The sequence below is a fragment of the Leiobunum rupestre genome, chromosome 5 (genome assembly GCF_980474605.1).
Source record: "Leiobunum rupestre chromosome 5, qqLeiRupe1.1.hap1, whole genome shotgun sequence".
In the NCBI taxonomy this organism is placed as follows: Eukaryota; Metazoa; Arthropoda; class Arachnida; order Opiliones; family Sclerosomatidae; genus Leiobunum; species Leiobunum rupestre.
Genome location: NC_143388.1, coordinates 34,172,800 through 34,194,794, shown reverse-complemented (window position 1 = coordinate 34,194,794; position 21,995 = coordinate 34,172,800). Strand labels below are relative to the sequence as shown.

General features: G+C 36.0%; 1 protein-coding gene and 1 pseudogene across 2 annotated transcripts in view; one reads left to right on the top strand and one right to left on the bottom strand.

The window, feature by feature from the left end:
• The first annotated feature begins 471 nt into the window (after nt 1-471).
• The window catches only part of LOC149944249 (uncharacterized), a 102,988-nt pseudogene continuing 81,464 nt past the window's right edge, over nt 472-21,995 (top strand). The window contains exons 1-3 of the transcript XR_016481082.1: nt 472-684; nt 17,671-17,840; nt 18,471-18,674. The product of XR_016481082.1 is annotated as an uncharacterized LOC149944249 (transcript). The remainder of the gene's footprint in view (nt 685-17,670; nt 17,841-18,470; nt 18,675-21,995) is intronic.
• LOC149944347 (uncharacterized) lies at nt 1,429-11,047 on the bottom strand. The gene is made up of 6 exons (XM_090174527.1): nt 10,971-11,047; nt 8,037-8,152; nt 6,034-6,144; nt 5,867-5,968; nt 3,392-3,496; nt 1,429-1,567 (listed from the first exon to the last, which is right to left on the bottom strand). The coding sequence occupies exons 1-6, from the start codon at nt 11,005-11,007 to the stop codon at nt 1,487-1,489; spliced, it is 552 nt and encodes a 183-aa protein (XP_090030653.1). The 5' UTR covers nt 11,008-11,047; the 3' UTR covers nt 1,429-1,486.

Genomic DNA, 21,995 nt, shown 5'->3' with positions numbered 1-21,995 from the left:
AAAAAAACCAAGAGAACCTGCTATAGGGTGCACGTCTTAATTTGCAAAAATTATGATCAATAAAGGAAGAAACATACTTCTCTCTAAGCTACATTATATACTTTTGATATCGAAATCGAGATAGTCTTCAAAGAAATTACGTTATTGACTCCCCGTAAAACATGAAGTACTCTGATTAATAATTTCAATGATTTGGATTTTATTTACCGGCATAATTACGATAGTTTCTTTTACGGTACACCTATTATTATCAATAAAAATAACAAAGATTGTTATTTTGTTTTTTTCAGAGTGGATATTATCGAATATAGCTGATAAACGAAGTCATCGTTGAAGACGTTTTCTGGCATTACACTTCGCGGAACACAGCGATATCGCGGTTCAATCCACTCTAAATTGGGCCTATCTCTTCAGTCGCGCCGCTTTCCATTCCGAGAGTTAGTAAATCTCCAAATGAACAATGCGATTGGAACATCGACGTGTAGTTGATATTGCTATGCATGGGTTCCAGCAATTTAGCCTTCGTGTGACGTAAAACATTCTTACTTGGTGTACGAAGTGTTTCGGAATTGGAATCCCTCGAATTTAGGATGACAAGCGTGAACTGAAGCAATATGATTTTACCACTACGATTTGGAAGCGCTTTTATCATCATTGGCCTATTCGTAAGCACGTGTATTAAAGGTAAGAATATTAAACTTAAAAATGTTGTTTTAGATTTAAGTGACCAAAGGTTCATTTGAGATATCTTTAAAAGTTAGATATTAACATAAATATATAATATTTATTTTACGAGAAAAGTAGTAGTATTAATGTTAATGTTATACGCTTGAAACATGTACTATCACCGGCTCCCGTTGATTTTTCAAGAAACCTTCCTTACCAGCACTTGCCGATATTGGCGTCCAGTTCTCCTCACTGGTGAAAGGGTTTAACCCTTTCCATAAAACTTGTTTAGGTAGACAATAATCGGTAGCTGTGGGGAGCTGTTGGCTTGCGTGGTGTGAATGGTTTGCCACCATCCTCTTACGCAGCATAACGAAGTCATCTGGGAATGGGATTAAAGGTCGCTCGATGACTTGGGTTTAGGCTGGTGTTTTGGGTATTAGCCTAGCTGATTACTATTTACTTTTAAACATTTAAATATTTTAAATTAATAGTTTTATGATCTATTCTCATTTGGTTACTTAAGGTTAAGATTATAGTCCATGCTAGCTTTCGTCCCATTTCTGTTTGGAGATATCTTATTATCAGTTCTTATTGTTTACATTAACATTGGTTACAAGTTTAAAATTGTGACCATTTAACAAATTGTTGGAAAATGCAACACGAATTGGGTCAAGTGATAAAATATTTCGAATTTAAAATACCAAAAACCTAATAAAACATTGAGAATACCGCACAACAGATTATAAATTTTTACCCGGATTCATAAAACGAATTGAAATATTTTAATGAGTGCAATAAAATGTACATTTGAATGTAGTTAAATAGCTTCGGCAAAATCCATTTTTCCGGTGGAAATGGGCACTTCGCAACGGTTACCAGAGCAATACCCAGATAAGTACTGAAATAAAGGAAGTTCACTGAGAGTGGAAAAAGTAAGAGACATATGTTAAGCCTGCGCTTAAAGTTTCCCTACACGTTTTCGAAGCGTTACTTATCCTATCGTTTGTTGAATTAGCTTCTTTCCTATTCAGTTAACAATTTACCAAATCTACAATTTAGTATTTATTGTAGCGCCATCTACGTTAGTGTTTGAATTGCAAGCACTATTGCAGTTTTGTTGAAACTGAAGAAATAGAAATTCCTTATTGTGCATTTCTCTTTCCTATTAGTGTGATTTTTTCAACAACTCGTTCGTTCAGGGCTAGAACGTATCCAGTTTTATGCCATTCCGTTCGCGAAAGATTCGTATACTCGATTATAGTAAATGCGTGACATCTTCGATTACACAAAGAAATATTAAATCCATTGCAAATTTTCAACTGATGACGGATAGTGACGGAAGCAAAATTGCCACTCCAGGAAACTTTTAGGTACATGAGTAATTTTCCTTCACCAACATATAAGGTCAAAGAATATTGAAAATTATAAGTTTTCAAAAACTTCAACGAAATTATGATGAATTCTTAATCATGAACATAAAATTTACTATAACAAACACTAACTTCGCTTCTGAAGGTTTTTTTTTCGAAATTGTGAACCTTAGAATACTAAGTATATTTCCGATTACAGAGATTTTTGCCTGAGATATATAAATAGATAATGATAATAATAATGGCAATGTAGATTTTACTTAAAAAATTCACTAGGAAATAAAAATTCCTTTCATTTCTGCGGTGCCTATTATTGACGTCATTTCCGGGTAGATGCTTATATTGGTTGCTACTAAAGCGAGTTGAGAGATAATGTTTAGAGTGAAACTAGAGAGAAAATAGTAGGACTAAAATTTTCCAAGTCTAATATCTTAAACCTAAATCATTTTAACCTTTATGGAAATCAATAATACAACATTGGAATAAAAATTATATCTCTAATTATATCTCATAAAATGGTTTTTATTATCATTAAACCGAAAAAAATACCTTATTACCAAAACAAACGATAATGAAATGTTTTCCGATGCCCTGTTAAAGTTACCGAGCGCGCGTTTATTAATCCTAACAAAAACTAGAACGATAGGAATTAGGTAGGAAATCTAATTATCTTTCTCTCCGCAAGAATTTATGATATCAACAACACGTAAGATTGCGGCGAAGTGATTAACATACAAATATTTGAAAATTAAGTTTCATAAAAAAAACCATGAAACTTGAGAAGTTAACACGGTATAAATTTATTATTTGGAGACGTTTCGAGCCGTGGCCCTTTATCATTCCACTTGTTTAAGCCTATACCGTGTGTTCTTCTCCAGTTTCATTGTTTTCTTAGTATACTATACCATGGTAATTAATAAGTTCAATATTTATAAGTTTCATAACTTAATACTTGTTTTAAGTGACATAACATACATATTCTAGAATTCTGGACATAAAAATATATCTAATGATGTACCCTTAATCACAAAATTCTAAATACGTCCAAGCGGACACTATCTCTTTAACTTCCGTTTTAATAATGCTGTTGCTTTGTCATGGGAACTACACAGATAAGATATAAAAAGAATGTATTTATTGGTAGGAAATGGGGGAAGGGAAAACGTCATCGGTGAACACTTCAATCACGTTGGAAAATGAAATTTAAAAATATCCACTAAAATACCGCTATGATTTGGTTTGTTAAGGGGGAGAAAACTTATTGCGATAAATAGTAATTACCGCAAAGAAATATAAATACATTCTTGGTGTAAATTTGTGAAAAATGGCAAAAATGAAATCTCTGTAATTACCCCTTTGTAGCACAATGAACCGTATTTGGCCGGCATTTCAACTGCCCTGGCGCCCTTCTGGCTGTTGGGTGGAAGGCATATCAGAGTGCAGGGTTCACCTTTTTTCTGAAACAAATAGTTTAGAATTAATTTAATCTCTTTTTAAGAGGCTGTTATTTTCGCTCCTGGTGGTGAATAATACAGTGGAAGCTATAGTACCATATAGTCTACATGTATAACTCCGTATATGTCCCCGGGAATGGACGAATTCTCTTCAACGGCACTCGATATAAATTTAATTCAAGTCCCATTCTATTGGTATTAGTTCTCTCTGTCTACCTACAGTATGCTAGTGCTGAGCTGCGGTTTTTAATCAAAGGGGTAAAATCAATAGCGCTAGAAGAAAGAGGCTACTATTGTGGCTGTGCCATCTGGTTATCTTTGATTTCATAATAACGATTCTGTTATTCTGTAGCAGGGTTTTCAATGCGTTGGAATAAGAGGAGGATAATTAATATGAATTTGCACATATCCCATTAACAAATTATTTTTGTCCCGGACACTCGCGTAACTGTCACTATTGGGGTTAGCGAGATATATACTGATAATTGGCTCAATAATGTTTAGGGATGTGTTTCGGTTTAAATTTTAAGTTAATGAACTATTTACTCATTGTGGATAAATTTAATATTGATTTCAAGAATTTAACTGTAATTCTATACAACACAAGAAATGACGCAAAGTCCTTAATAAATTTATCACACTACTAAATTAAAAGGGAGACCAGAGGTCTATTTCAAATATAAACCAGAGGTTTAATGCCAGAGGCTTATTGAAAAGGTAATTAATCCTTTACTTAGAAACTTAACCAGAAGAGGTCAATTACTTTATTTACATAAACAATATTCTACACCCGAAGGCCATTGAAAGTTGTCCATAAGGGTCAACTACTTTATTTACATTAACCATGTTCTACGCCCGAAGGCTATTGAAAGTTTCTGGTACCTTAGTGCCAGTTGTATAAAATTCTTTATACACAGTTCACCATAGTTGGTGGTTAGTGTAGAAGTAGCGATGAATCGCCTTTAAATGTTAAGAGTCCAACGAAGTTGTCATCCTTGGCTGTTGTTCGTGGGATCACGTCATCGCGAACCGCACATACGGAGTATTGGTATATAGGAACCGTTAACGAAAGAACCGGAGACTCCTTCTTAGCTAAGACCACCCGAGCTGTAAGCTCAGTCTCACTACGGCTGAGACCTCTGAGAGAATATTGCCCAAAAACACTGTCTTCTGGTTTTAACCACCGGGGCACGTGACCTATTTCATCCGGGTCGGATAATAGCGTCACTTGGAACCAATAACCTATTGGCGTTCATATTTAATTTGCCCAATATACTGAGGTGGGATGTACCAAGTTTTAATGACCAAGGGGGCACTGAGTCTTGATGACCCCGAGGGTCAGAGGTCCGGAAACTTTCACTGGAAGTTGTTAAGTCCCGCACACCACGCGCAAGATCCAAGGTTAGAGACCATAAATAAAATCTTTAACTTGGACACATTCAATACCTAAAAGCAATACAACAAAAATACTTTCTAACATGAATGAATCGATACCGATGCTTTATTTTACACATTACTGGTTTTATGGCAATTCTCAATTCTTGGAATATGAGTTTAAAATGAATAAAGAAGATAAGCAACTTTATGGGACTAACATTTGGGAACGGGCGGCTTATAACAAAGCGCCAAAAGAAAAAGGGTGAGAGAGAGGGTTGAGCCTATCGGACTAAGGACAAAGACGGGGTCGGGGAATAGAGACTATGCACACTAGCTTTCTAAACCAATTTGGGGACGAATCTGCTACAGTGCCTGGGGGCACCTTCGCGGAACGTCATTTGAGAATATAACAATCGTCAGAGAGAACGGCCAGCATTCAAACGCAGCGAAAGGTATTTTAAAAGAAACTTAAAGTATAGGAGCATGAGAGAGATAATTATGGCTGAGAGAACTTAACGAAAGAGCAATATCTTCCAGGATTTAATATTTGGGCATTACAATTCTTTTCTTAAGTGGTTTTGGTTCTTAACTGATGTCCCATATGTATATGATTGATCGAAGATTTCAACTTAAGTCATTTTAATTTTAATTTAGTTACTTTCGAGTGACTTTTATTTAAAGGAAGTGAAAAGTTGATGGATTAATGAATTTCACTTTTGCCGTTAGGAGCGCTGTTGATTGAATGTTAGGTTGAAATGTGTGTTCGGGCTTCTTTTTCGAAGGCCATATTATACATAATTATTCATAAGTATTCAAGTATACAAATGATACCTTCGTAAGCAAAATTCGAACGCGTGGTTCAAAGAAGGTTCTGCTAGGCAACTCAATGCGCGTTAGCTTGGAGAAACTCTTTCAAATTACACCGAGGTGGAGATTTATCCAAATGCGCATATGCTTCTTCGAAGTACTTAATTACCACAGTCTCAAAATACTTACTACAAGGGCTCTGTATCCTTTTCCAACAGTAGAGCCGCAAGCGGCTCCAAAATCATCCGTTCCTGTTCCAACTTGGCTTAGACATATACTATTAAAACATAGCTAAACATTTGGATATAAATTAATCAAATTACAAGATTTTAGTGATGATAAAGATGGTGCATTACGTTTGGAAATGGACTTTCGTTGACACACTCTTCGCCGTTGGGTTTGTACACGTTGAAACACGCGTCCTTATCGTCGCACATGCATTTCAACAAACATGGATCTCGCTTCATCTAAAGAAATGAAGAAACTTTAAATTTAAATGTTTAGACAAATTAACATCATAATTGTGTAATTATATTTCTAATACAGTTATCGCCAGTAATAACGGCTTTCTTTAGGTTTGTTGATCATGTATAGGCTTAAAAATAGAGTTAATGTATTCTAGAAAAGTATATTTTTCACTACGAAAGAAAAAGTACGAAAAGAAAATAACCGACTCTAAGCCAAATTGTGAAAATGGGATTCGTATATCATGTAGATAGTAAGAAACATTATCAAAAGTGTTCCAAAGTGGAAAAATTCAAGTGGCCAATAGTGTGGAAAATGGTAGAAAATTTCGGCCTAGACAAGAGTGACTTATTTGGCCAAAAGTGGACAATATTTATTGTTAAAACCAAGATGGTCTGATTGTGTTTTGTTCTTTGGGAAATATTAATACTAACGTTGATCAGTGTAAGCTAAGTAATATTCAGAATAAAAATTATTAAAAACTTAAGGGAAGATTGCTTTAAAAAGATTATTAGCCACTATTGGACAATTTTAAACTTTTAACCACTATTTGCCACTGTTAAAAAAAAGTGGCTTTTTAGGAACACTGATTATCAAACATGTGTATGGTTATTTGTGAGCTGGATTTATATAACGCAACTTGAACTGTTTTCTTTGGTTTTGGTAAGAGTCAAATTAAAATTTTATACTTATATTAGGGATTTTCGAATTGGCCCCATGAGCGGAAAATGTTGGCCATCTCTGGTTTAAAATCTGGGTATATTCCCGTTGGATAGAATCCTATGGCGTCGAATTCCCAATGGATCGAATTAAAAAATATACTTTAATTGATCGAATTCTAATTTTGCAATCCCATTGGGTCGAATCCCATTTATTTGAAAAAGTTTATTGAATATTTTTACCTATCTAAATCGAAGTAAAAAACAATACCCGAACTGAGAGAAAATATTAATAATAAAAAATATTTTGAACATATAAATTAACTCTTATTCCCAACTTGTATGGTTTTCTTGAACGGTTGCTATTCCTGATCGGCTGTTATTTTGTAAATCAATACGCTATTTTCTCGTTATGGAGCGTATAGTTAATAAAGGTGGTTTTGTTTACGCTATTAACGGTTACCTTTTTCGGTTAAATAAAACAGTTAAAATGGAAATCTATTTATTTCGTTAGGTTAGGTTAGGTTAGGTAAGGTTAGTTTAGGTTCGGTTAGGTTAGGTTAGGTTCGGTTAGGTTCGGTTAGGTTAGGTTGCATGCTTTCACTTGTGAGCAAACAAAATGTCGGTCGAATGGGATTCGGTTGAATGAGAATCGACCCAATGGGCATTGACCCAATGGGACAAAAGCAAATATCTGTCGCTTGTCGGAAAAAATTGGTTTCTTTTATGACTAATATTTGTTGGCTTCAGTGTGGCGTTGCTAGATACAGCTTAGTATAATGCGAATAAGGTGGGGTGGTAGAGTGGTTAGCACTTTCGCCTCGCAGTAAGAGGAGCCAGGTTCGATTACAGCGTGTGGCACTGCTTCTGCGTAGAGTTTTTAAGTTCTCTCCCCACTGGTTGAAGGGGTTTTCCCTCGAGTTCTTCAGTTTCCCCTTTCCATAAATTTTTTTAAGGTTAACGGTAATAGTTAGCGAAGGGAGCTGTTGGCTCGCGTGGCGTGAGTTACTTTCCACCACCCTTCTACGCATTGTAACCTGGACAACGGATTTAAACCTATTAACAGTCGCTTGATCTAAGGTGGTGCTAAGCTGATTATTATTATTAATTAGAATAAATAAAAACCGAATGGAGCCATTTTTATTTCTGTGTCCGTAGGGTTGAAAGGTTCGCATTTATGTTTATGAGTTATCCTTGTTAAATGGTTTCTGTAGAAATTTAATATTGTGACTCACCACCATACCGACGCAGTTTCGATTTGTCGTGATATTTCGGCAAAGATCACTCGGGTTACTCATTTTTAAAACGGGAGTTTCAGATCTGCATCTATGAAATGCCATTAGGGATACTCCTAAACATAAAGAAATTTAAAACAATGAATGTATCATTTCTAGAATGACCACGCATTATCATTTCTAGAATGACTACGCATTATCATTTCTAGAATGACCACGCATTATCATTTCTAGAATGACCACGCATTATCATTTCTAGAATGACCACGCATTATCATTTCTAGAATGACCACGCATTATCATTTCTAGAATGACCACGCATTATCATTTCTAGAATGACCACGCATTATCATTTCTAGAATGACCACGCATTATCATTTCTAGAATGACCACGCATTCTCGTTGGACTTAAGACTATAAAGACAGTGGACCTAATATCCATTCTTTGCTTCGTCCTCATAGTTATGACGCCAATTCCAAGCCGCTCTACACTAAGCTATTAGTAAACATTTCGACTAAAGCTTCGTACACACTTAAACGGTAGAAAATGGTTTGAATCGGTTTCAATCGATATCAAGGTAAAGTGAACGCCACTTAAATGACACAATTTCCATAAAAAATTGTAGACTTTTAAAGAGACTACTTAATTTTAATATTAATGGACTATATTTAACCGCTTTTTTATTTTATTGAAATTACCAAATGAAAATGCCAATTGTAGCGCGAGCGTCGGAGATCAGATCTCAACCTAGGGACAATCGACTTAAGCGAACCCCTAAGGTACCCGTCTACAATTAATAAAAAAAGAGAACCAAAGGAGATAATAATGAATGAATACGCTCGGGACTTCTCGCGTAACGTGGTATGGTGGGGTTAGCGAGGGTCCTCAGTATTAAATTAGTGTCTAGGAGAAATTTGTAATGAAACGTATCAAGCCAGTTGTGGGATTGCCAAACACTAAATGATTTAATTTAACCTCAAAATCCTAACCAAACATTTAAGCTAACTTAAAACTACCTAAATACTAATTAAACTAAATGAAATATTAACAAACTAAGCAACTGGCCAGTGCTCGCGAAATGTAAAATATAGGTTGCAACCATTACTTAACAAAGTTCATCCCGAAATGTTCAGTTGAACTGCGGAAACTTTATCGTAGTGGCAGAGTCCGGTTGGAGCCGTGGAATAATCTGAGCGACGTTGTTGACGTTTCGGAACAGCGGAACCCAGAATTTATGTTGGTGGCGATGGTATCTCGTACAATGTGTTGAAAGTAGCCCCTGGATGGTTGGGCTTAACGAATTTGCCAATATAGATTGTTGCTGCCCTTATATTCAAGTCAGCACGTATACAGCTCGAAGGTTAGACAAAACACGACTTTAACATCCAAAATTAGTTGAATCAAAAATTATTTTGCTCCGGTCATAAAATGGAGTCCTTTTAAAATCAAAATCCGAACCGTGACCATTTCTTTTTAGCTCGCGTCCGAGCGCGCGTTATTAAAAACTCGCGTTATTTATCTCTCATATTATTTTCCAACTCATCAATTTTGAGAATAAATATATACGTAAAAATATGTATAATACATGTAGGCATATTTTAACACAATAAATAATTTATAATATATAATGTATAAATGGCAACCCAACAAGTGGTCTTAGGCACGTCGGCATATCAATAAGGGGTGGAAGGGGCGCTGTGATCTCCTCGCTATCCCACAAAACCAAAGATCTCCCGGTAAAAGGACGGGCCCTTCCCTTACCTGGGATAAAACACAAACAACCGAATCACCCAATCACCAAAATATTCGACCGGTCAGCAATTATTTTGGGGGAAGGGGATAGTATATTTATTATTATTTTGATATTTCGCATTACACAATATATTTCAATTGCAATGTCCAAAATAATATCCTATTGTGCAAGAGAAATAAAACTACAACGAATGACAGCTTTACTGTAGTTAACTTTTTAAATAGAACAATTTTACTATACTGTGCCAAACACCAAAAATACCGCTGCGTTATCAAAAGTGTATTTATTTATTAAGGATAATTACTATAAAGTAATAGCACTATTTCGTGCTAGATAAAACTTTGGCGACCAAAATGGCGGCCAAGGTCAAAGTACGAAGTGCTATTACTCTATGTTGAGACTATCGGCGGGTATCATTGTACAATTTTCCCACCACCACCAGAGAACTGGCCGCCTCGGCGGATTGGGTAGCCTGCTGTGGGGCGGCGAGCCTCCATATGCGGGCACGGCGGTCCTGTTTCCCGGCCTTTTGGAGCCCACCGGGATCTCCGGTGCCAGCTGCGCCGGGTTACTTGGGCTGCTGTGTGCTCGTCGTTCCCCTTTAGGAGCTCTTTCCAAAGGGTTTGGCCCCTTACCTTCATAGGTAGGGTGTCGGCTGGAGTTGCTATAGCATCCATTCTAAATCCCACTGTTGTGTGCGAAGTGGGGATTGGTCCACCCATTGCTGCACCTTCTGCTGGGTTGAGTGGCTTGCGTCAAAGGTGAGACCATCAGTAGTAGGGTTCTGCTACCCTTGCTGGATTTGTCACCTGTCCGGGCTAGGGGGACGCTGGCGTAGGGCACTATGATTTTAGGCCTCCGGTGGTATGGTCTCTGTTAGTAGGTACACAGGGCTATAAATTCTGACACACCACCACCAGAGAGGGTGAGGAAAATGTCGCTGGCATTCGCTTCAATGACGTCGGAAGACGCTAATCTTATTTTTTTGGGGAAAGGAGCTAACCCATCGAGCATGAGGGTGATTGGAAGCAACGCTTAAACTTCCCGACAGTATAATTAAATACATTCTATGCTTAATTTAGGTACCTTAATAATTTGGGAACTGCTATTATATATATAATCAGATAAATTAAATCTTGTTTTGGCCGAAATATAACATTTCTATTTTATTTGAACTTACCAATAAACAGTAGTGGCGATGCGCTATTATAAAACATATTTCAAGTAAAATTGAGCGACTTGATGAACGGGTTGAGATCAGCTTCGTAGTATCTGCAACACGTGGAGCCGTGCCTCATTCTTATATCTCACTAGCTATTGACAGGTTAAGCCACATCTCGAAAACGTGAACGGGGGAACTTGTAGCTGAGTATAGACGGGGCTTTATTCTGTACAAGTTTCGAAGTAAGGCTTAAGCGGTATACTAACTTTCCTGGATTGCTATTCGAACGTCAATCACCCCGACACTCGGAAACACCTGTTGCTTTAAAATGGAACAATAATAATTTTATGAGATCTTGCCTAACTTTCACATTCTCTAAGGTTGTCATTCCGTAAGCATATTTATTTTCGATTCAGTCTTAAATTTCACAACAATTGAAAGAACCGCGTAGTACCAGTACGGAACAGGGTTACATAGAATTATTCAATTAATATTTTCAGCGGGAAAAAGATCCAAAATTAAAGCTTTTCTTAATGTATAACTAAGACCATAATTATCCATTTTCTATACTTCTAATATTCTAAATTCTTTTACTTTTTAAACTTTTTGAGAGCTGGCTCAACCCGTCTATTATTTACCGTCATATTCATCCATTTCTGATTATACCTTTTTTAGTTTTCGAAAAATATTTTTCCATTATATTAATTTCGTAAATTAGGAAGTTGTAGAGCGTCATCGAAATCTTTAAAAAAATAATTGGTTCGATGACAAAAACTGTTAAACTCTCATGTGATAATGTGGCTAATATGGCATGCTATCAAGTGAAACTTATATTATTATAATATATTATTATATTATATTATTATATTATATTATATTATTATATTATATTATTATATTATTATTATTCTGTCCTTTCTCCAATTTTATTCAATCTATACATCAATATGTTAACTAATTCAATGCAGGAAAATGTTTACTTATACGCAGATGTCACTTTAGGATTAAAAGGTGGTGATGATATAAATGAAATAATACGCTATCTCAATACTGAGTTAAAAAATGTATATGATTGGCTGACTATAAATGACCTCGAACTAAATGTTGATAAACCTGTTTATTATTTTTATATAATATTTTCTAATCCTAATAAGAGTATTTGCTATAAAGAAAACTTAAAAATCAACAACGAAAATCGGAAAAGAGTATCAAATTATAAATATTTAGGCTTATATTTTGTCGAACATTTAACATGGAACACTCACGTATCTAAATTAGCTAATCAAATATCATTTGCTATTTATGCAATCTCCAAAAATAGATCTCTTTTAACGGACAATATTTACAAACAGCTGTATTACGCTTTGGTACACTCTCGAATAACTTACTGTATTCCTACTTGGGGGAACACTACTGAACTTAATTTAAAGCATATTTTTTTATGCGAAAAATGATAATTAGGACAATTTGCCGCGCGAACTATCTTGATCACACAAAACCTCTTTTAAAATCCATGAAATTTTTAACCATATATAAATTATATGATTTCTGTTGTTTAAAGTTTATTTATAAATCGTTGACAATTTATAAAAATAATAACTTAAAATTAAATAACCCTAAAACTACATTCACAAGGCAAAATAATGTCCTAAGCTTACCGAAGGTAAAAACCGCCAAAAATTAAAATCCATTTTTTATAAAGGTGCCAATTTATACAATAAATGTATAACGAATGATGTAAAAAATCTAACGCAGTTTAAAAAAAGGAAAAAAAATATAATAGACAACGCCCTCTACTAAAATCTTTAACTAATGTAGGCAATGTAGCTAATATTATATCAATATTCTTGTTATTATTTTGTGATTAATTTAAATTTATTTTGGGTACTTCGCTGTCTTTACACCTATATCTGTCTGTGGTTACATGGCCTAAAGTCATATCATAAACTGTATATATATCTCTTCTAAACGAAGTCAAATAAAACCTATTAAATAAAATAATATTACTATTACCATTTGCATGTTGACCTTATATTTGACTTCCTCAAAAACAGTAGGAGGTTAGCTACATACATTTTAACTGTGTAGCCTACATTTTAAAATACCAAATTGACATAATTACCAAAAATGTTACAATCCCTATACCTTCCACTGCTAAAGATTTACAGAATTATTTTATCGCGATAGAGATCGTATAACAAGCTAGACAAGGATAGATGATGCATACACTTTCAGGTTTGTTCTATCATGTTTTGCATCAAAACGTAGTGTTTCCGTCGAGAGGCAAGAAATCAATCACCCGTATTCTGCGCTTAAGGTAAGTTGAACGTCATCTTGACTAAGAGCTTTCATTGGGCGGAACGCTGACGGCCCCCGCGTTTCAACCCTCTTGACTAAGAGACCTGATTAGCGGGATCAGATAGAGTTCGAATGACGTAAATTGCAACTTCCGTCATGTTTTCCATAGACTCTCAACAGTACTCAAAAGATTGAAATTTATTTAGTCTTTGCTATTTTCCCCATTATTTGCCAAAAAGCCTCGTGCTGGAGCTGTTGCTGTTCTAGATGCAGCTGTAGCGGAATTAGGCTTAGCGGATAACGAAATTTATACGAGGCAGCAACGAGATCCGTTTGAACTTCCAAATAGAGTGTTTAACACAATATCGAGTGCCGAAAGACGATGTAAGTAACTTGTGCGAAATATTAAAGAATTGGACAAGCAGTATGTTGAACAGGATGTTCTAGCTGCTCTGATGTTTTATGGCTCTGGTTTGTTTCAACATGAAATCTTTTATTGGCCCATGGTTTCAACGAGTATTAGCAAGTAGCTACGAAAAAGTGATGAGCCAACCATCTGTCAGTGTGGCAACAGGAAGAGTAAGTGAAGCCATTATAGCTAGAATGTGTGCATTTCCCACACAACCAGAGTACGTTGAAGAAACCAAGGTACGTGCAAATGACTTTATTCAACATATAATACACTAATTCTGAGTTTTACTTTTCAGAGGTAATTCTTGAGTAGGTGCGTTGAACTGTACACACGTCAATTATTCCATCAGTGTACAAATAGTCTGCGATAATCATCTGAAAATTATTAACCTTTTGCTGGCTGGCCAGGCTGCATCCATGACTCATTTATTTGGTGTCACTCGGGTATGTTCTGAGATTTCCTGCATAATAGAATGCCTGTGGGATATCTGCTGGGTGATGTGACCCTGTGTTATGACTCCATTTCTAAACCCTAACACTCCAAACGAGGTTGAATTTAACATACGCGACAAGCGAGGTATTCCATAACTTTCGCCAAAATAGTTCCCAAACGTTTATACATTTATTAAAGGGAGGTGTATGCCATCGTAGCAAGCAAATCCTGTATATCTCCAACATCTCGACAAATATGCTTCTCAACTTCCACGAAGTCGTCCATCACACTGCCCAGCATTTGTTTCAGAGGAAGTTTCTTTGATGGTGGCTCTAGAAGTAGGAAATGGTTAAGCTTCAAGTGGAAGTTTCCCTACCTCCAACTGATGAAGGCCAAGCGGCCAGTTCTCAAATCAGTCTTGTAGTGGTTATCAATATCGTTCATCTTAGCAGGTAGTTCTCATGAACAAATGGCAAAAGATATTTGTTACTAATGGATTTCAACTTACCAGTAGACGCTGCTTCTTTGTTGATTGGAAGAGGACTTGGAATCGTCTCTCCATCGTGATCAAAGAAAATATATGCAATGGAGCTCTAATGACTTTCTTCGCCTCGTTCGTTCAAAGCCGTATCAGCGGAAGGAACAACCTCACTGGACCCGGATTGGCAACTTATGTCATGGGCCACAGCATTAAATAAATCCAGGAAGTTGGTGACTCAATAACCATTGCTGCCCCCCGGATAAAGATGTTTTGTCAATTAAGTGCCTTACATTCGAAGTGCAGGGAAAAATTTCAACTCCCCAAACTGCGCAGGGACAGTGGTACTCCTATGAAAGACATTCTAATATTACAAGGTGTTCAGATCTTTTGGAGAAAGATATTTCTAGTCATTGCTGTGCGTTATTCATTGAAAGAACGGGTTTTGTGGGGGTATGTTTTAAAAAAATGTTTCTATATTAATTTCTCGCATGTTTGTTATTTTCTTTAATTTATTCCATTTCATTTTTACTTGGAATTTTATCATATTTTGATTCTGGAATATTGTGCATGTACACTGTTTTTTTTGACATCTGATATGTTTTTGGTTGGCTTTTTCAATGACTTAACCCATTGGTTTTAACATATGTTTTAATTTCGGAACTCATTGTTACATTTTGGGCTACCTAAGTAGCTAGCTATTTCATTGGAACTATGTATTGCTAAGCATGAATTGCATGTTGGTAACCTATTTTTAATTGTCGTACTCGTTACTTCCAGAAGGAACTGGTGTCTCTTGGGGAAGAGTGGAATCGTAACTCCCTGGTATCCCTTAATTTATATGTGACGTTAGTTACGAAAGGGCTAATGCGCTCCTCCGTTGGAATTAATTCAGGCACATCCTATGAAGATCGTCCATCTGTTTCTCGCAACTTCACAGTAAAATTAGCAGCTTTGTCCTAATTTCTTCAGGCTGTCTGTGGTTTTGTCCCACTTCATTATCACTGTTGGTGATGATGTCCCATAATTCAGATTAAGCGGATGTCAGAGCCCATCCATTATGGCTTCTCAATGCAGCAAACCCATCATCCTCCATCTTCGATACAAGCAGGGTCGTGCAGAGATTTGCTGGGCCCAGGGGCTAAAGATACTGGCGGGCCCTTTGATTTGCATACCACTCGAGCCTGGATTTTTTTCCGTAGATCTCTAAATTTATTTTCGCAGGTCTTCCCCCCTTGATGTTTTTCTGTGGGCCCCCTTTCCATACCTCATGGGCCCTGGGGATTTCCCCCCCTCTGTACGGCCCTAGGTGCAAGTACTTCAATTTCTTCATGATTGTACGTTTTCTTTCTGGACTTAGGCCTCATAGGAAATAGTAATAAAACCAGATTTTTGTATTATCACAGCTCAACTAAATCAGCAAAACTAATTAAAGAAGAATTTTGCATGTCATACCTGCTTTAAATACAAAGTATTATACCATAAATAGAAAGAAGAAACATTGTTTTATTTTAATATTGTATTTTATGGTTTTATAGTTGTATTCCTATGATTTCATTGAATTAAATGATTAAATTAATGGTAATTGGATGAATATTAGCACCATTATTGTATGTAAATTCTAAATCCTATGAAAATTGCAATTGAACACATGCCGGCTGCAGCATTTAAAATTTCATGTGTTTAGAGACTTACGTAACAGGTGGCGGAAAATATTAAAGTTCGAGATGATTTGCATAGATGGCAGTCAATTTTTCAAAATAAGAAAGACATTTATTTGGTGCCTATGACAGCGGGGTCTTCGCACCACACACTCCAAAATTACATAAAAGGTCTTAGCACCAGAACAAAGAAGAGGAAAAATTAAAAACAAAAAAAAAGTACCAGCTACAAGATGGCAGTCAAATTACGTTTGTATGTCACGCTGTAGATGGCAGTCAAATCAAGGTGAAATAACGTTTGTAGGTCACGCTGTAGCTGGCAGTCAAATCAAGGTCAAAATACGTTTGGAGGTCACGCTGTAGATGGCAGTATTTGTTTTTGGGTTTTTTCTCCAAATAGAGGGCACTTTATTATGAGCTTTGAGTTATGCTCAAATAGATGGCAATGAAATATTTCTTCCGGCAAACGCGTAACATGTGACTTTGACTCACTCAGATCCCGCTAATCAGGTCTCTTAGTCAAGAGGGTTGAAACGCGGGGGCCGTCAGCGTTCCGCCCAATGAAAGCTCTTAGTCAAGATGACGTTCAACTTACCTTAAGCGCAGAATACGGGTGGATAAGTCTCCTCCGCTGCTTACTTAGTTCTCTAAGCTCTCACCAGGCTTTACTGTTTCTACTTTTCAACTTCAGTCCCTCCGCAATGTGGTTTCATTACAGTTTATAAAATATAACTATTAAGGTGAAATCATGCGAAGGTTTAGTACCGGCCTTTTACATTATGGGGTAAGAGCAACTACAGCTTTATTTGGTATAAAACTTCAACTTTAAAATTATTCATACCTCTATCGGGAAGTAAATTAAAATAAAATGAATTGAACGTGTTTAGAAATGTTGAAAGCGTCATGAGGTATATATAAACGGTTTTTCAGGTGATATACGCATCAAAATGATGGCAAAAAAAGAAGTTAATTTTTTAAATGCAATTTTTTTTATCTTAGTCTAGTATCTATTTAACAAAATAGCGAAACCCTAACCTTCTATCGTTAAACCAGTATCTCACAAAATTGTCAAAAATTATTCGATTGTTCTTAAAAATTTCGGTTAACTGTTAATTTATGGATATTATTCGCTGTTATAAGACGATTTAATATGCGAAAAATAAGTTTTTTTTTGATAAGTTTCAGTTGTGATTATAAACAAATAAAACCGATATTTATTGTCCTAACCCCGAGCTCTACGTAAACCCAAAAATAAAATCGACTCTCTCTGAAAACTAGCTCTAGGGCATTTTGTATTACGAAAAATATAATTTAAGCTCTACAAAATGGATTATAAATAACAGAAAACGAAATACTCTTTAACAATGGAATTATTAAAGGAAATTTAACTAGTATATAACCACGGGCAGTTGATCAAAATCCCTTTGTCCCTTGCAGTAATACAGGGAGATACTTCGACGAAGAATCGCACAAGTTGCTCTGATCTCTACAAATATCACGACGTCCGTCAACCGGGCGTTTACACCATAGACGTTGATGGAGAGGAAGGCCTTCTGACTCCGTTCAACGTTTCGTGTGAAATCGAAAAAGGAAGAGACATCTATCACGTGAGCAGAGTTTGAATATTTAAGCTTGGTTAGTTCCCCTAGGTGGATACTTTCCAGGTAAGAAGCTAGTGTTGTCCTTTGACGTCACTTTACTCCACTTCCATAGGCGGGAATAGGTCGGATAGTAAAATTATCAGGATCCAAATATTTCCAAAAAAAGTAATAAGACACTAACCACTTTTTTGACTGTTCTAGAACAAAACATTTATATATTCTACGTGAACTTAAACTACTCGCTTGCCACACCAATTCTATTTCATATATAATAACCCTCGAGCACGCTAATCTTCTGCTAATACGCTACTTATCTAGTTTTCGACGGCAACCAAAAGATGGCGTAGCGATAGCTTTCAATCGCGAAAAGATTTGGAACAAACTCGACTTTAAACAGACAACTGTGACCAAATCCGATTATTTTTAATCTTTCTTTGACAAGTTGAATACAGTGTAGTCAGAAACCCGGCCCTTGACCAATACCATTCAGTGTAAATTCACAATCAGAATCGGAACTGAGGAACCGTTTGATTAGGTGAAAAAGTGTACACTTTATATCAAGAAAAAAATTCCGTCCCTTGTGGCTTTTGACCGTACAAATATTACTATACCTTAAGATATTTTTTTTCATCTAAGGTATGGACCGTTGTGCATCATGATACGGAAGAACCGACGAAGGTTTTGGGTTTAGAATCATCTGGTTCGTACATTCGCAACGTCACCTACTTAGGGTCCAGCATTGCACAAGTGACCACTCTAATTGACATGTCAGCAGTATATAAAATGGGCATGCAAAGGATCCATGTTCGGAATGTGGTTTCCCGCCGACCTCGACAGCTGGTCAGTGGTTTGAGTATTTTTTTCTACTTAGTAATAAAAACACTTATTTTTACTTTTTAAATACTTGAACGGAGATCTTTGATTTTTTTTCATAATTACCTGAGAGCTTATTTGCCACCTAATGCCGAAACGTTTATAATTATCGAGTGGTATTTTCAGGCCTATTAAACTATGCATCGAATATGTGGGCTCAATGGTTGCTGAGAAACTACCGGCCCAGAACTTTGACGGGCTTCCGTGGGCAAGATGTATTTTCATGTATCATTTATAATTGTGGCTTCAGCAGTTGCTGAAACACTTACGCCCGAACCCGAAAAGCGGTTCGTTAACGGTAAACGAATAGGGGCGGGTATTTGGGCCTTTTTAATGGTAGGTTGCAGATTATCAAGACAATTTGGTCATGAAATTCAGGCTTGGGTTCCTTTTCATTGATTTTGAAAATAATTCAATTAATAATTGTAGTATATGAGATGTCTATCTATATGACACGTTTACGACTTCTATAAACATTATGTACCTATAATTATGTCTAGGAATCATTTATTTATTTTGTGTGTCCTACCGTATCTAAATATGAAGAAATATTAGATTGGACGTTATACACATGTGATCTGCTTATATATTATTTTTGATAAAGCAGGGTCATGATAATATTTGGACCACACTAAATCGGAAAGCAATTTTTCGTACATTATTATGTAATTTGGAGGCTCTGCCCGTAGCCCACTTTAACCCCTGTTTTTATACTAATTTGCGAAGGTCGGACATTCACCAAAAGTGTGTACGGGATTTCACGCTGGATTTCAAGATTTATTGTAGGGTTTCGGTATTTCTCGTCTAATTTCGCGATTTATCGTCAGATATCAGGATTTCTTGCCGGATTTGGAGATTACGCGTCAGATTTCTGAACTTCTTGCCGGATTCCGAGATTTAGGAAAAATATCCGAATTTTGAAGAAATTCAGACTGGATTTCAGATTTCAAGGAAAGTGTACGGGATTTTTTAGAATTTCCGACCCCTCTTACTTTAAATAGACTCTTTTCTTTATAAAGGATGGCCGTCTTAAAGCATTGGGAGGTCCAGGCCTATTGGTCTATGCAGGCCCATCTCTACCATTGGGCTAAGATTGACTAAGCCCTAGGGCGCCGTGCTCTGATGGGGCACCGTCCCCCCCCTTCATAATTTTTTATAATTTAATTGTAAAGTATTCAATAAAGACGCGGTGATATGAAAAAGAGTGCCTTATTTTATTAGCCCAGGAGCACCTGAAAGGTAAAGATGGCCCTGAGTCTATGCGGGAGAAAAGTGTTTAGTTAGTGTTTAAACGAATTGATTTATCTGTGCTTTTTTGATCTCTTTACGTATTCTACTTCACTTTAAAAATTGTTAACGGAGCAATAAGAAACCGTTGTGAATTTAGATATAAATTGGTCTCTTCTAATGAATTTTCTCAAAGACGATATTTCTACAACCATTTCGGTCAAAAAACAAGCCGCGTTTTAATCGAGACTTGTACAGCGTCGTCGGTTAAGTATCTTATTGTTAAATTTATCGGTGATATTGTACTTAATTAGAGAAGTTTAGCAGGACGCTCTAGAAGTTTGAACGACAACTTCGGAATATCTAGACCTTCGTTAAATTAAATTCTTCAAAATCAGTTAACAAAACATGTATAATTATCGAAAATTATAGTAGACATTTAAGACATTTTAGAAATATTACATGACGAACCAATACTGAAACGTGCCTTATTTATGGGTGTGGGTATTGTCTAAACACAAACATTTGTTTTCGTGTACCCTGCTTTACTTTAAATGTGTCTCTGATTTCACCTATAATATACCAGGCTTAGGAGCATTTCCATTTAAACCAGTATTTACGATTGCTAAATCGCACGTTGCAGGAAAAGGAGCGCTTTACCATACTTATATCTCGATTTGCTGAGCTGGGAAATTTTAATATTCATTATTTGTAATTAAACGCTAAATATCAATTTGTTAAAGGTGCCGACTCCGAAATATAAAAGCGAAAAGAAAGCCGTAGAGAATAATCGGGATTTTTTAACAATAGTACCTTCTTTTATTTTTCGGTTTTTTTCACCGTTAATCAGTGCTCAAGGATTACACAAAAATCAAAATTATTTTGCGGAATTAGTTATTGAAAAAGATATGATTTAAAAAAATGCAAAATTACAATATCAAAATCGGCAGTTTTACTTATTTCGGTAAGGTCAACGAAAGAATCATCTAAGGCAAAAAGATCAACCGTCGGAGTAGCTGGTTCGATTCTTGGTTAAGTTAATGCTTATTATATTCTCATTGAAGTTAGATTATGTATTTCAATACCCCTAGAATTTAATATACTTATATCTGAAGCTTAAATTCCTAATCATTAAATTGACATTTTGGCGGCACTTTTGTTTATCTTGACGATTTTGTTTTGGATTTTTGTAATTTCAATGTGACTAGGTACGATTTCAGATGACCCAGCGGTGATTCACTATTAATATGTTGTTTTTTTCGAATCCTTCCACATCGAAATTACATAATTAACATAACCAAGAATCAGACCAGAACGTAATTGATAGCCTGTCCACCACGATAACCACACAACCACTCGGACGGTTGATCTTCTTGCCTTAGATGATTCTTGTACGCGCATACTATAACGTTGGGTAGTGTAGTGCGTACCAAAAACACTTTCCCCGCGTAGTAGAGACTACAACGCTTTACAGCAGAGCTGACTGTACCGGCTGTGCTCTTCACCATACTACCCCGGCTATTATATTATGCATTTTTATTTAAATCATATCTTTTTAAATAATTATTTCCGCAAAATAATTTTTATATTTTTGTAATCCTTGATAACTGATTAACCAAAAACAAACAAAAAAAACAAAAGTGGCTATTGATAAAAAATAGTGACTCTCGACGTTGTCGTTCCAGCTTCTAGAGCGCTCTGCTTAACCTAGCTCTATTATACTTACAAAGCCTTACTATTAATTAGATTTCTAATATTATTTGAACATTTGTGCCGTATTACTTTTGTGCGTAAGATTTTTAAAGACAACGAAATTTTTATTTAAACAAAACTCTTTCTTAATATTAATATTGCTATGAATTTTAACTCACTGTGCTCTAGTATCTCAAATAATCTTCTGAAATGTAAAGAAAATTAACATTGGGGGTGGCTCATATTTGTACTTTCCCCTTGTATTTTGAGCTCTGAAACGATCTACCAGCACCCCCCAATTTCTGCTCGAGTTGCCGAGCTGTGAGCCCGTGAGTGTACTACTAGGCGAGTGTAAAACGTCACCAGTCC

What these genes read in the sequence shown, in the direction of transcription:
- LOC149944347 (XM_090174527.1), bottom strand. Translation starts at nt 11,007, where the DNA reads ATGTTTTATAATAGCGCATCGCCACTACTGTTTATTG. An exon ending in ACGAAAGTCCATTTCCAAAC is followed by an intron (nt 5,969 to 6,033) that starts GTAATGCACCAT and finishes CCAAATGTTTAG; the next exon opens with CTATGTTTTAATAGTATATG. An exon ending in GTTCATTGTGCTACAAAGGG is followed by an intron (nt 1,568 to 3,391) that starts GTAATTACAGAG and finishes CCTTTATTTCAG; the next exon opens with TACTTATCTGGGTATTGCTC.